The sequence below is a fragment of the Onychostruthus taczanowskii genome, unplaced genomic scaffold (genome assembly GCF_017590055.1).
Source record: "Onychostruthus taczanowskii isolate IOZ18803 unplaced genomic scaffold, ASM1759005v1 scaffold29, whole genome shotgun sequence".
NCBI lineage: Eukaryota > Metazoa > Chordata > Aves > Passeriformes > Passeridae > Onychostruthus > Onychostruthus taczanowskii.
Window position 1 is genome coordinate 3,047,142 of NW_024500239.1, and position 15,498 is coordinate 3,062,639.

General features: G+C 42.1%; 1 protein-coding gene across 2 annotated transcripts in view; it reads right to left on the reverse strand.

Moving 5' to 3' along the window:
* Positions 1-7,878, reverse strand: part of LPCAT1 (lysophosphatidylcholine acyltransferase 1) — a 65,859-nt gene extending 57,981 nt beyond the window's left edge. The window contains exons 1-3 of one of the 2 annotated variants that reach the window (XM_041408043.1): positions 7,678-7,878; positions 1,928-2,070; positions 94-308 (exon numbers count right to left, since the gene is read on the reverse strand). In XM_041408043.1, coding sequence (XP_041263977.1) covers positions 94-308; positions 1,928-2,070; positions 7,678-7,794 — 475 coding nt within the window. In that variant the 5' untranslated portion in view covers positions 7,795-7,878. The remainder of the gene's footprint in view (positions 1-93; positions 309-1,927; positions 2,071-7,677) is intronic. The other variant, XM_041408042.1, reaches the window with a different exon arrangement.
* Positions 7,879-15,498: the final 7,620 nt, after the last annotated feature.

The following is a 15,498-nucleotide window of genomic DNA, read 5'->3' on the forward strand; positions in this document are numbered from 1 at the left end:
TTTTTATTGACATTAAGAGTTGACCAGTTAAAAGAACTTCTTAAGCCATCTTTTAAAAATTGTTCTTGAAAAATGAAGTATCTACCAACTTACTTCCCCAAACAGGAATATCTTTGCTTTCTGCCTTCATCACAATGGAGGCGAAGGTCATGGTCACTGGAATGGCATCAAAGTAGGAAGAATGGGGAGCCACCGTTAATATTGCTGCTTCTGCTGGCAATGCCCGTCTGCCTTTTACATTTATCCAGTGGAATCCACCAGCAAGCCACATCATTCTCATTATTGCTTTCAGCAAAATATCCACTATCCTGTAAAGAGATGGGAAAACAGTTATGTTGCTGCAGGAGCACCTTAAAATAATAAAATTAAAAATTACATGCATGATGGAAGTTCAGACAGGATATGATGCTTAAAGAAGAGCTGGAACACTGCACACACTCTGTCAGCTGATTTAAAACCATATTTAAAACCATTTCTACCATTTTTTAGGCAAGATGCTGTTCAACTTCATTTTATACCTGAACACTAATTCATTCTAGTCTCCCAGACCATCATTTAGTACATTGTCAATTTTAATTAAGACTATGACTGTTAAGTTTCTTCTACACAATGCCCAGTAAGGTTTTCTAGTAACACCTAAAAAGCTCTAATAAATTCAGTCCTGAAATATGCTATTAGGATATTGCCAGAATGCACTCACCCTGATTCTTGGCTTCAAGTTTACCCAAGCAAAAAGGGACAAATATAGGGCAGAAACTCTCAAATACAGGAAGGCCTACAGGATACATATGAGAGCTCTGGAAATAGTTTACTTTCTTCCCTTTCCTCATCTTCTCCTGAAGTGATTTTGAGTTTTGTTTCTTGTGGATTTTTTTTTTTTGGCGGGGTGGAGAAGGTTGTGGTTTTTTTTTGTTTTTTTTTTTTTTTTGTGGGGTGGAGAAGGTTGTGGTTTGTTTTTTTGGGGTTGTTTTTTTTGTTTTGTTTTTTTTGTTTTTTTTTTTTTTTTGGTGGAGTTGTTTGTTTTTTTAAACTGTCTGACAGTCATGAAAAGAGAAACTTTGAATCAACAGAGCACAAAAATCAAACACCACGAATTTTAACACTTACAGGGACTGGAGGCTGGAGAGCAGGGTAACACTGAAAATTGGAATAAGTGAGGAAGGGAGAATCTAGAAAGATTCAAAATAACTGTATGCAAGACTGAAGGCAGACAATTATTCCCTTAGTTATTGCATTGATATTGCTCCAAATGAAATGTAAAGTGACATGCCTCTGTGATTCTCAACCTCCTTCCCTCCTGTGATTCAAAACACAATCACCTTCCTTCATGCTAGTGCCAGCTCCTAATTTTAAAGTTGTCTATAGAAGAGGTGATACACCCCTCCCTTCCTGCTCCTCAAACGGCAGTTTTCATGGATGGGAGGACACTGTCTTACATTCTACCTTAATTAGCATTGCAATATCAAAGCAACCACAGACTTTCAATAAGCACCAAAGTATGGGGCAAGCCCTCGGGGAATCAACACGAGTTTTGTCAGTTCATCACAGGGTAGAAAACAATGGGGTGAAACAGTTTAAAACAATAATTTAGAATATGAGATCAGGGCACATTCCATAGAGTCAATTTTCATAACCAGAAGTTGACATTACAGGAATAAATGCAATGGAAGATGCCACAACAAAGCTTCACGCTACCTCCTCAATAAAGATAAGAAGCCAGAGATTACCAGTGTAATTCTTGGATCACCTGGCAAATCAAAGAGTTGAGGCATTTAGTTCCCCATCTGAGGGAAGTGTTTAATAATTTTTATATTTTTCTTTTGAAGAGAAAAGTAGGTCTCTGAGACAGGTATTTCCAATCATCTCTCTTTCAAACTGCTGAACTTTATAATGATTCTCTCAGTATTTCACCACATCAGTGACTCACTTTCGCCACCAGGAGAGAGGCTTTTCAAGCTCTTGCTCATCAGATCCCATTGAAGCAATGAACGCAAAAGGCCAGGCCAGCAACATCATAAAAGCAGCAAAAAAGAGTCGGATAGGAAACAGAGTCAAGGTCATGAAGGCAATCTGAAAAAAAAAAAAAAAATTAAAAAACCCACATTATTCCAACACAATTTCATACTGAAAAGGTCAGTGATTCCTAGAAACCAATACCGTTTATTAACTTAAAAGCATCTAATGACAGAAACAGCAGAATACCATTCAATTCCAGATATGCCAGATAAGGTTAAAAAAAGCACATTTTTCAGTATCACCATAGCTGGGCAAGGATGAGTAACAATGCATAAGGTGCTGTCTCATGTTGTGCTTAATCTGATGCATCTCCAGGCTGCTGTGGAAAGATTAATTCATATTCTTCTCTTCCCTGATGCAGATCTAGTCATCATGCAGCTCACTTTCCACTTCCTCTCACTTCCCAAAACAGCTCAACAACCAACTCACTCTGTAGGTGCACAAATCTGTAAATCTAGGGTTGGTGAGGGAACACACAGCAGGAGAAAAGCCCAAGATACCACTTTCAAGCCCTAAACTACCAGCCCACTGCAGTTGGATTTTACAGCACTGTTTCAGACTGGCACCATCATCTCATAACAACCACAATCTCACTCTCCAGAACAGGATTCCAGTCCCTATGGAGACTCTGCTTTAGTTTGCAGAACTGACAGAAAAAGGATTTTTTTTTCCTTAGGTAGGCTAGTTTCCCAGATGAACCAGTAAAACTTCACTACAATTGTCAGATGAGCACCAAAGTTACACCAACTCACACAACTCTGCATCCATAGGCAAGACCACCATGTCTGGCAGCAAATAGAGGAGCATTCTGGAGATGAGAGCTGCTGCCTTCTAAGTTTCTAAAATGAGAAGGACCAGCCACTAAGAAATAAGTGAAGCAAAATGCAGGTGAGAACACAGACCTTTGGGATTCACACCTCCTTCCTCCCTCCCTCCCGCTCCAAGTCTTCTCCTGCTTGAGAGCAAAAGTGAATGGCAGGTGACTGGTAGTGAGGTATTCCACCCCTTGACTCTCTGCACCACTCCTTTGTACCAATGATCCTTTTAGTGCCAGGTAAAAGAATGAAAGCAGAAGTTGCATGCATAATGTCCTAAAAGATGGCATAAATGTGCAGAAAAGGCCTCTTGGTCTTCCAGAGACAGCGGGGATAGTAATGGCCAGCAAGAAGCAAATGCACCAAATGTACAGGGTCTGGCCATGACACCAGCCTCTTTTTAGCAGGCAATAGTTCAGCACCTGTTGACACAAGAAATTTGGCAGGAGAGAAAAGTATGTCTACCTCCTGAAGAAGGTTAGGAATCAAGAGAGGTGCTAGCGTTTGAAAAGTAGTTCAGCCTATATCTACATTCAGACATCCAGGTAAGAAAGCTTCTATCTTGTAAAACCTATGTACATCAACAGTACAGTCAGTGTCAGACAAAAAAGGAGAAGATCCTGTCCCCACTGGCCGCTGTCAGAGACCAGAATGCAGGAGACATACACTCTGGCTCTGACTTTATGTGCACATGATTTTGGTGATCACATTCCTACATATTTGGGATGTTCATAGAGATATGTCTTCCATTAAAACTACAAATTCTGTTTGGCAATAAGTAATCTGTGAACACCTGTGTTCTGAGAGATACATTAAAAAAATCCTAAAGATCTATCCAGAGCTGTATTTTGAGGGGCTCAGTTCATAACTAAAGAAATCTCAAGAGGGGGTTGACTACAACATTTGCTGGTCTACAGCATCCCACTTATTTTTTCAGAAGCTGCAGTGTATACTGTGAAAGACCTGTAGACAGCTTGTAATGGAAGGCTGCCCAGGGAAACTGATCTCCATTCTTCCATCAGAAGGGCTTAAATCTGATGTAAGGCAAGTCACTTAAACTACATAGGTATCATATGTTGTCCTTGTTTAGAGAGACTGCATTCAGATTTAAGTATGGCCTCACAATGAAGGTTTAAATATGAACTCAAGTTTCAAGTTCTCCAAAATATCTGGTCCCATGTATCTAAGTGCTGAGCAAGAGAATCACAGAGTACCCTTGTTTCTACTTCTTTAGGTCTGTTTCCTATCTTGAAAAGCAGTAGCACAGCTCTCATGCACAGGGAAGCTAAAAAAAATGCAACTTGGAAATTACCAATACCATAAGAAACATCACTAAAAACAGTTTATTCCCAACAAAATTTCCATGACTTGTTAAAAAGTAGCAGTCACAATACTGAGAAAGGCAGTATTTGACACAGTAGAGATTTTGATTTTTCTTTTACACGTATTAGATAGAAATTACATCTTACACTTATACTTCCTCACTATTATCATCCCCATAGCTCAACTCACCAAAGATGGCAGTGCAGGAGCTAGGAATTAATCCCTCAACGATTCTCTCACTACCCACTTCCCCACTCTGCAAGTTCCCCAGCAGACACATTCATGGAGATAAATACAGCAGGATAAATTTTCCTGTGCAGTTAAGCCAATCTAACAGATCACTGCTGTGAAAGAGTGGTCCTGTTCACTCTCTCCTCAATCCTCCCCCTGAGTCAGCTCTAGCACTTATGTGAGCTACCAATGAGCCAATATAGCTCATTAGTGAGAAAAAACACAGCCATCCCAGCAGAAGAAAATAATCAGAACACAAAAACACAATGATATGCTGGTTTAATGAGCCAAATAAGCTCACCAAGGCACCAAATGAACACCAGCACTGGTGAAATAAAAGAGCCAGAAACACTGGAAGAAAGGAAAATGACATTGTATTGTGTTTTGAAGTAGCAGGGAAAAAAGCTACAGATGCTTACTGACAGCCCCAGTAATGCTTTTGCCAGCTCTGCAGTGGTAACAAGAGCTTGGACTTACATGACAGGTGCCCAGAAGATGTTAGCATGAACAAAATCCGTGGTTAATAAAATCATGTCTGTCTTTCTCACAGAAAGAACCTTTTTATTACAGTACTGAAATAAAACAGGTAGCTTCAAGAATGAGCCCTACTGTCACCCTCAGATCAGAGTAAAATAGCCATAATTTCTACTGATGAGACTCTGTTCTGAAACAGTCTTACTGCTTTTACGTTCTTGTAATCTCCCAGTTTTTAGAAAGTCAGTGAAAGATGACTTGAACAGTTCCTTGACGGTCAAAAGGATTACTTTGTACTGTTGCTCTTTCTCCTCATGGTTGTTTTACCCTCTCACTTTTTACCTTTTCTTGGGCTGGAACATGCTAAAAAGCATTTACTTCTGAGCTGCATCAATGAATAAAAAAGCTAATCTAACCTCTTGCAGAGTGCAGGACGAGGTTGTAGCAAAGATAACGGGGCTATCTGGCAGACCATCAGCAACAGACACCAGACCATCGGACAAAGCAGTCTTGTCTCCCAGTCCCCTGGGCTCCCTACTTCTTGTAGCTACATTCCTAACCTTCCTCGACAGCCTGTGCAATCCCAGAAACCCCCGTTAGATGCACAGGACAGACAGAAAAGGCTGTGACACAATACATGCCTACAGCTGAACAGGAAGTGAGTTCAGCTGCAATAGCTCACACCGAGCACTCCGTAGCTCTCCAAGGCTGCTCAGATGAGAATGCACACTTCTGAAATTCACCTGGGGAGCATTTCTTCTCAAATGCAGCAGTTCCACAGCTCTGCTTTAACAGCTTCTGTCTCAAGCACAACTTTTAATCAGTGAAGAGGCTGGAAAAGCATGACTAAGGCAAAGAAAAAACCTACCACAGTTCAGTATGCCAGCTTATGGGCTTTTTCCTGCATGAAACTGCAACAGTAAGACTGAAGAGAGGTTGGGTTAAAGAACTGTGTGCTGCCATATATCAGTGAAAGACTGCTCGCTTAAAAAGCAAGTCTGAGACACAATCTGGTGAGGAGGCTGCTCCTTTGGCCTGTGCACTGTGACAAACTACAGTGGTTTGAACACATCTCCTCATCTTCACTGGAAATAACAAATCCTTGAAATCCATTGGCAAAGATCCCATCTCAAACCTATGAACAGGCAGCCCACGCAGAAAGCAGGTGTGCTCTACAAGCAGATACCTCCCTGACAAAGCACCTCAAGGTCTGTCAGGACTAACATCAGATCAGCAATGCTACTAGCTCCTATGAGACTCAATACTACAAAAGCTGTCAAACAGAGTCTGCTCTCCGCTCTCAGCAGTATTTTTAAATTTTTTTATAAATAACCAAGCGGGAAGCAACATTAGTGAAGCACTCCTAGTCCCTATGAACATGTGCTATCTTTGTTTTTCTCTGCTCCCTGAAAGACTTCTACCTCATTAACTGCATTAATCATGACTTCAGGAACAAAATATGGTTTGGAAAGGAAATGTTTACAACTATGCAATTTATTGAGGAAGCTCTAGATAAAAAAACTAAATGAAGTAGATGACACAAACCTTTTCTGCCTTTTCCAGCTCAAGCAACAATTTATGAGCAACCACTGAATACATACTGGGCAACTTAATAAAACTGAAAACCTTTCCTTTCCTTGAATGTACTATAAATTCCTGGGCTGCCTGATATGTAACATGAGGCACATTCTGATGGTTTATAAGTCAGGCCATACATATCTTGTGTTAAGCAACAGAGCAGTGCAACAAGGAACTTCACTTACATGCAAATCAAAGCTGGAATTAAAGCGCCTTGACCCAAGAGGTTCAATATTAGTGATTCATAATTTCCAATGTGAACAGGTACTGAAGGCTGTCAGGCACCCAAAAAAACAGCTTTATTAAGTATTACAGTGATGGAAGCGGCAGAAATGGCCAGCCCCTCATTAAGTGAGCCTCTGACGGTATTTCTTCCTCCAGCTAGTGACCCAGATCTTACCGAAAGCCTAAGACAAGGGCCATGCCCTCTGAATACCCAACCACTTACAGCTCACCGTGCGAGGCGAGGCAGAGGCACGGAGGAGGGGGAAAAAAACCCCTAAAACCGAACAACGAAATAAAAAGCCACGCAACTGCAAATTCGCATTTTAATACCGCCTTCTGTAGTCACCGCTACCTGCACAATGCAATGCCTAAATTACGCCGCTGGGACTATTTACCCGGGGGCAAAACTTCATCCGCACCGGGATGGCTCGGCCCAGGTTAATACCTACCTTAACCTGACGCTGAAAAAGAGCGGCTCCGCAGGGCCGCTCCCCCGTCCCCCATTAAAAAAAAAAAAAAAACAAAAAAAAAACCAAAACCCCCAACACCAAAAAAAAAAAGGCAACTAAAAAAAAAAAACCCAAAAAAACCCCCAAACAAACAAAACCCAAAAAAACCCCAACGAAAACCAGAAAAAACCGAAAAAACTCCCAAACCTCAAAATGCCAAGAAAACCCACAAAAAGACCCCCGAAACAAACAAACACCAACAGCTTTTTTTTTTTTTTTTTTTTTTTTCCTTTGAAGCAGACACCGGAGCACAAGTTGAGGCGCACGCCCCGCACTACAGCATCACGGCCGCCCCCAGACTCCCGCCCGCCGGCCCGGGCACGGCCGCCCCCGGCAGCCGCCTCGCACACGCCCCGCACCGCTGCCCGGCTCCGCCGGCTCACAAAGCACCGGGGCGCGGAGCCCCCGCCCGCCGCAGGACGCGGCCCGGCAGCCGGTGCGCGGCGGGGGACGCGCGGAAGGCGGCGGCGGCGAGGAAGGGCGGCCCGGCGGCCGCACGCCCCTACCTTGGCTTTCTGCAGGGGGCTGAAGCGCAGCTGGTGCACGAAGGGGCTCCGCGGCGGCGGCCCGCGCTCCCGGCTGCCGCCCGCGCAGCATCCCCGGCCGCGGCTGCTCAACTTCATGGCGGGGCAGGACGACGGGAAGGCGCGGCGCGGGAGAGGGCGCGGGCTGTGCGCGGCGGCGGCCGAGCGCTCCCCGCTGAACGCCGGCCCCCGCCCTCCCGGCCGCCCGCGCATGCGCCCTGCGCGCCGGCTACAGCGGCTCGGCTGCGCGCCGGTTTCCGCGTCGGATGGGAATGGGAAGCGCCTGGGAATGGGAAGCGGCGGCGGCGGCGGCGGGGTGGGCGCTAACCCTCCCGCCCTCCTTCCCTCCGCCCACCTAGCCACCCTCGGAGCGTCCCCCTCGGGCATGCCGGGAGCGCGGCCTCGCCCGGCGGCATGAGAGGAACCGCTCGCCCGCTGCCGGGGGCCCGCGCTGGCACCGCATCCCCCGCGGCAGGAGAGGGAATGTGCCGGGGGCCGCGGGGAGCTGCCGCCGCCGGTGCTGGCACCTCGGGCGAACCCCCAAACGGGGGTTCCGCTGGGCGTACGGCAGAGGAGGGAATTGCGAGAAAAAGGGGAACGAGGAGGGGCGAGGAGAGGCGCTCCGGGCTGGAGATGGGTCTGAGGTGCCGCAGCCGGATGAGCACCGCTCCCGTACCTGGGAGAAGCCAGGTGTTGTGCTGGCATCACGTGGCTGGAATTGGTGAGGTCCGTGGGGAGAGCTCTGTTCCAAGCAAACCTAGACAGTTTTTAATGAAGTCTGGCTAATTTGCACCGTGGGATCTTGGCAGAGTTGGCTGAAGAAGTAGCTTAAGTTTGGGGTGTAATAAATCTTAAAATGAAAAGTAAGTTACTAAGAAGTAAAGAAAATCGTTTGTGTTCTGTCCGTTTTCAGTAGACACAGCTGGATGTCCTGTACTGTTCTTTACTCTTTTAACATAAACCACAGGCAAAACAGTAGAAAAAGAAACAAAAGAGGTTTGATAAAGAGATAAGTAAGATATCCTTAGTGTCAGTCACCTCGACTTATAAAACAGTTCTGATAGCCTTATTCAGTAACAGAGGTAAATTGATACAAGGAACTGCAGAAACACCATGGCTTCTGTTTTTAATCTAGTAGGCTTAGAACTGTAAAATGGTCTCTTTTGGTTAATACCATATGTACTTCTAATGCCTAATGGTGTTGAACGGTCAATGTGTTAAAAAGAGAATTTTTGGTCTTCTGAAAGATAAGAAGAGTTTTCAGAGGCTAGTCTTCATGGTTTTGGGGTGTGCAAGTTTCTGCAGGCTCAGCATTTTCAAGATTTTTACCAGAGATCCAAGATCAACTCATTGTTAATGAAATCTATGGATGTGCTAAATGGTAACTTAGTAAACTACTGTGAGAGCAACTGCAATGTCATCTGGACTGCTTAATAAAATTAACACTTTCAAATGGCCAAATGTGCAGGCCAAATTTACTGCCAAATTTTCCAGGAATACAAGCCATGCCTCTGGAAGGAGAGCTTATGTCTTAGAAAAAATTGTCTAAAAATCATGTCAAGCAAACTGTTTTGGCTAAGGTACAATGTGTCCAGTCTGACTGTTGGATGTACTACCAGCATTCCAGTGTGTATTAATGGGAACTGATAGAACAAGGTGTGTGGCTCTTGACATTAAAGATCAAGTGGTGCAGGAAAGACCTGGCAGAACATTATAGTACTGGAGAAAGCCTCTCATAATGATACGTTCTGAACCCATTATCAATTTGTCAAAAAAGATCTGCAAGATTTGCTGTGCTAAAGCTTTTTAAAATGGTAGAAGAGAGCAAAACAAAAAGAATCAGTGGTCAGGAGCTGAGATAATGTAATGCAAATGTAGTGGTTTTAATCAAAAACAAGCTTCTTAGCTCAGTTTGGGGTTGGTAATAAGACTTACTGTCCTGTGGTCAGAGTATTTGATCCAATGATCCCTTTTAACCTTAAACTCTCTGAAGTATTTTAGCTGCATTCCAAACAATTTGGCCACCCTCACCTTTTTTCCCTCTCCAGTGACTTCAAGTCAGTTGCTGGTTCAGCCATATGGGGCTGATTTCAGTAATGAACGACAGATTTTTTGCACAATGAAGGAGAGACTCTCTCTGACAGGGCCCACATGCCACGTAGCCAAGGAGTTCATTGCAGCTTCCCTCAGGGTTCTTCCAGGCTCTTCAGCCAGTGAAAGCTGTCCTGCAGGGCAGCAGGGAGGAGGTGGTGGCCACTGGCTTCTGGTATTTGTAGTGTCTTCCTCTGTTATAAAACCTAATGAAGTATTAGGCACCTGCCTGGTCCTTTGGCTCTTAAACCTTTGCTATTAGAGCACTTCTTCTGTATTACTGAGTGAATGAGCAGTGTTCTAACTTTTTATTACTGCTTTCATGGGTTTAGTCAATTATTTTCTAATTAGCACATTAACACCTGACAGAGTTTCCAGGAGACTTTGTAGTTTTATAGAACTCATTTGTTCAGTAGGAATAATATAGCCTCTAAAACAAGCTAGGAGATGGTTATCAAATTACAATTCATGGAATATGTACATACATGAACTACTAGGATGTTAAGGGGTGCCTTCCTGGTTTCTGCTTCTCATTTGTTTTCTTCAAAATTCTGATGTGATCAGTATAACTGAAGACAGATAACTTAAAAAATGTATAACCTAGTAGTCTTAAACTTGCAGAAATGTGTTTCCCTATTTCTGTAGTCCCTTTAATCTGAAATTGTAAAAAGATGAATGTAAGCTCTGTTTCTTGTGCAATAAAATTTGAGCAGTGGAGGAACTGAGCATGAGCCCTGGAACAGGGGCAAACCCATGGCAGGACTTGAATGGGAAAGGCAGGCTAGGAGTCTGGAAGCAAACCAGTTTGGCATGTGACAAAGAGAGAGGTGAAGGGACCAGCATACATGGCAGGGCAGAGTCAGCCACACACAACAGTACGGCTTACTTTGTAGTGAACTGGAAAATGTATTTGAATCCTTCCAGAGACACATGATAAAAAACTTGCTCCTGGAATTTTATTATATGACTCTAGGAAGATGGGCTTAAGGCTCTGCAAGCATGCACAAAAAAGGGGCAGTATTTTATACTTACAATACACAGAACCATAGAATTATCTTATAAAACATGAATTATTTTTGTGAATTAATTTGTTCCTTGAATAAAGTATATGTCTGTAGTATTGGAATTCGATTGCTGCTTTTTTGTGCAAATCACTAAAAAGGCATAACTGTGATGTTGCTTTCAAGGCTGGCATGTGCTACTAACTCAGCTAATACAGGCTTATAAGGACATAAGGAGAGGTGATGAATTTATTGCAGGATTTATGGAATCTACCTTGCAGCACAAGAGGTGTGATACATTATGTTGGATGTAAGTGTATTGTGATGCAGTTGGAAAAGGAAATGTTGAAGCTGACTATCGTGAGAACAAATTGCAGTAAGCTCTCAAATAATCTCCTTAGGGAAACTGTGGAACCTGAAACCATTGAAATGAAACTGCACAACCATCTAAGAGCCATTCCAGCCTGAAATGCTCTAATTGGTCCTTTCGGTCATTCATTTATATGATTTATAGGGAACTGTATAAATAAGAGGACTCATGCATAAAAAGCATACAAATATTATGAAATCTTCTTCTGTGAACCTTGAAGTAGGAAAAGGAGTATTCAATATTTAACAGCTAAACTGAAGTGGCTTTCTCAAAAATAAATCAAAGAAGTGTTCATAAAAAGCAAATATATTGACCGCAGCCCTGAACTTTATTTCAAAATTAAAAAAAAATAAATATTGCCTAGGCAAAGTCCTTGCTTTGATTTTTATGATGGTCCTTGACCTTGATGGCCATTTGGTAGAATCAGCTGATACCTATTCAAGCATGATTCTGGTACACTTCCACCCTTAAAACAATTTTCTACAGTTGATTTCACATGTTCTGTAGGGGTATTTTTCTTTCTTTTTCTTTTTTTGTTTCCCCTTATGGCTTTCATTATAAATCTATGTTTAAATTAGGAAAGATTTTAAAAATATTTGATAAAAAGGTGTTTTACGAAGGGAAAAATTAATGTTGAATTGCTAGAAGTAGTACAAATTTTTGCAATGAAAATGCACGAACATTTTTCTTCTGATTTGTAAAGAAACACAGAATCTATCTGACTTTCTTGAATCAGAAAAGGAATGGTTGGAGTTAGTGGCAGGTCTATGGGAAGAAGAGCAATTTCTTGCTTTGATAGTTAAAAAAGAGAAAGAGACCTACCTCATTCAAAAATTATTAGGAAACATAGCATAACATAATTCAGAATTTTCAAGAAATAATTGTTCTCTTAATACCTGTGTTTTACCTCAGGACTCACAGCATTATAGTTCACACATGACCTTGGCTTCAGCATCACAAAGAAACTCTTTAGATCCTCCCAATGATGGCCTCTCAGTAGTGGGGCAGGAGCAGGCTGATGTTTTAGGTGTCACAGACTCTGCCAGGTGCTGAGCTCTCCACACTTGGTGCACAAACCCTGCCCCTGCACACTACTGGAAATACCCAGCCTTATGAGAGTGAGAGAATTTAAGGTGCAGTGTGTGCTGATTCCATCCCTTCCCCATTGAGGAAAAGAAATTTTGGTCAGCAGGAGCCTTGTTCACCTCGTTCAAAGGCTAATTTGAGACAGTGGAACAAATTGCTGTGCAATTTGAGATTTGCCTCATACTTAATCAGTTGATTATCCCAGTTTGTCCCTTGTATTTGATTTATCTCTTATTTTTCTTAAACTGAAACACAGAAAAAGGAATCTATACCAATTCTGATAATAGATCAGAGACATTTAAAAATATTTGGTTCTTAGGGATGGTTTAGATCTAGACTGAACTTCTTTCAGTTCCTAATTGGAAAACCACATCCTTGTAAATAGCTACACACACAAGGTGTAGGAAGTTGAAAACAGAGCCCAGATAAAGGGAACTAGGTACAAAATAAAGTAGCAAATATTTTCAGTGCTTCACTGTGATTGTAGCCCTCTATATATGTGTTCATTTCTTTCTCATGTTCATATACCTTCTCCCTCTTCTTTCTCTGAATGTCTTGGCTAAAAACATTTTATGTTTCTAGTTCTGTCAGGAAAGTGCAATACTCAGGAAATGAAAAAGTATGCCCCTGATATCAGATAATCTTGGAAGGTAGGGAATGAAATCCTTGACTTCTTATCTGTGCCTTCTTAGGTACATCTGTCATTTGCAAGTAGACTGACTATACATGATCCCCAAATTCTACAGATGCACTTGTGCTCAAAAGAAGGAGTATTTCTCTGCCCCCATGTAAATCCCATGCCCAGGTATATAGCAGCTAGAGCTCCATGACTGTCATGATAACTTCTGCAAGTTAGGACACAGAGAAAATGCTTCCTGTCTTCCAGGTCACATTATATGAAGTAGATAAGAACATCTAAAGTTTTCTGAATACTCCACTTGTGTCTTTGTGCAAATATTGCAATATCTTATGAAAATACCTTTTGAATTCCAACACATTTGAACTGTACTTTGCACTTGTTCTCTTCCACCCACTTCCTATGATTTCTCATTTCTAAGTTATTGTACTTATTTACAGAAGTTTTGTATTAGGCAATCTTTATTTAAGGAGTACTGCATTAACATTATTCAGAAGAGGAGGAAAATGGTATCCAAAGATTTATTTTTGGATGCTTTGCTCATTATTCACATCACAAATAGTAATAGAGATTGCTGATAAGATGAAGCAAATTCATATAAATGATATCACCAGAAGCAGCCCTCACAAAATTAATACGATGATCCAATTGCATTCAATGCTGTTTTCCAATCACATGAATTCTTAATTTTTCTGAAATAGTGTGATATTTAATATGTTTTAAATATCTATTTACTATAAACTAATAACACTGGCTAAATATGAAAAGCATAATATACAAACATTTTATGCTTTTGGAAGTGCAGATAGGATGAGCTGCCAAAAGATCCCTGGGCAAAAATGTCCAGATTCAATCTGTTGCCTTGGATTTTAGGGAGGCAAAATCACAGCCTGAAGCTACAAGAAGCCCATATGGGAGTCACAGTGGTGCCAGCAGCCTTATGCCCAGCTCATGCCCCTGCCCCTGCCAGCTCCCTGGCAGCTGCAACCCTCAGATGGAACAGGGCAAGGCAGAAACAGGCATCCGTATCTTCCATACCTGTATGCTCCCCTCACTCTGCTGGGGAAAGGAGTGTGTGTGTGTGGATGTTGCTGGAGAGAGCAGGGCTACACTAACTGCTCTCCAAATACTGATGGATGCACAGATCTTCCATGGGGTCAGTAAAATCCAGGGATCGTGTGAAAATACAAACTATGGCTGTGCCACAGTGAGTGTTTTGGCTTCCACAAGTAAGAACCACAAAGGGCTGCACATGTATGTGTGCAAGTCAGGATAGCCCAGAGGCAGGACAGGACACAGGGACAGCAGACGGTGTAGCCAGGAGAGCCAAGTAAGATGATGAAGAACTGCCAAATACAGATACATTCCCTCAGGATGCGTCATGGCCTGCGTCATCCAGTGGAATAACCTAGCTAAATCTAAGCATATTAAGTTCTCCAGTGAGTTTATTAATGTGGGCTAGCACCATCTGTTTGTGGATGCAGGGCATTTTATCTCTCATTACCATGATACAGCAGTTAAATTTAGATAGGCTCTTCTATGAGCTCAGAACTACTTAGCTGTTCTTCATGCTATGAACAATTTCTTGGTGCTGGAGAACAGAGTGGTTAATTAATATGACTGATTGTACCTAACTTTTCTACAGCTTTTCTTAAATTCAAGATCATCTTGCCAATAAAAACACGATTCTTTGAATAGAACATTTTGTGTTAGTAATATTTCAAAAGAAATATTTTGAAACAGTGAGCCATGATGACAAACAGTAAGGTTGGTTATACAGAGTGCATTAATTTGATGTGAAGGTTTAAACCCTGTCAAGTAGTAATAGTCAATAGTCAAGTTTCGATAGTCACTGAAATGATTCAGTTGTAAATTGCACAGTCCTGTTCTATACTAATCTTGTATAGATTAGATTTTAGTGCTTTTCATTGGCTTTTGCCGAAAGCTAATTGATTTTTTAATGTCTGTTGTGTAAAGTGGAAGAAGTGACACTAACTATCCAGTTTTCAATTTTCAGGAGCTCCCTGCTAGTGACTTTTGATTCATTTATAGTGTGCTATTGCTGGGTCAGATAGTTTTCCCAGAACTTTGGTAAGGATGGATAGATCTTAGAAAAGCTACTCAATGGAAGAATAGTCATAGTGATGGTCCACAGAGCAACCCCTGTTAAACAAAATGTCTTTCATGAGCCTTAAGCTCTTCTGTGTGACTTCATGCAACTCCACCCACAACCACCAGTAATCACAGGGCAGCCAGCAGAAGATTTGCAAAGGGAGCAGGGAAGATTATTGCCCCTGTGCCTTGCTAATAATACAGAGCTCCTCACATGCTGTCCCTACGAGAGTCATGAATGACAATAGTGTTTAAGTGAGGTTTCAGCCAGAAAACAAGAGAATATTCTGTAGTCTGAAAAAAAACATGGCTGGTGAGAAAATTGGAGTCTGATGTATCCTGTAGGATTGATAATTACAGGCACTCAAGGAGATTGCCAATGGTAGGTGACTCTAACCCTGCAGAAAACAACATCATAACAAGATGTAGTGACTGGAAGAAAGCTAAAAGCATCCAGATTCAAATTAATTTGGAGAAGAGGGATCTGGGAAAAGGCTAGTGAAAAA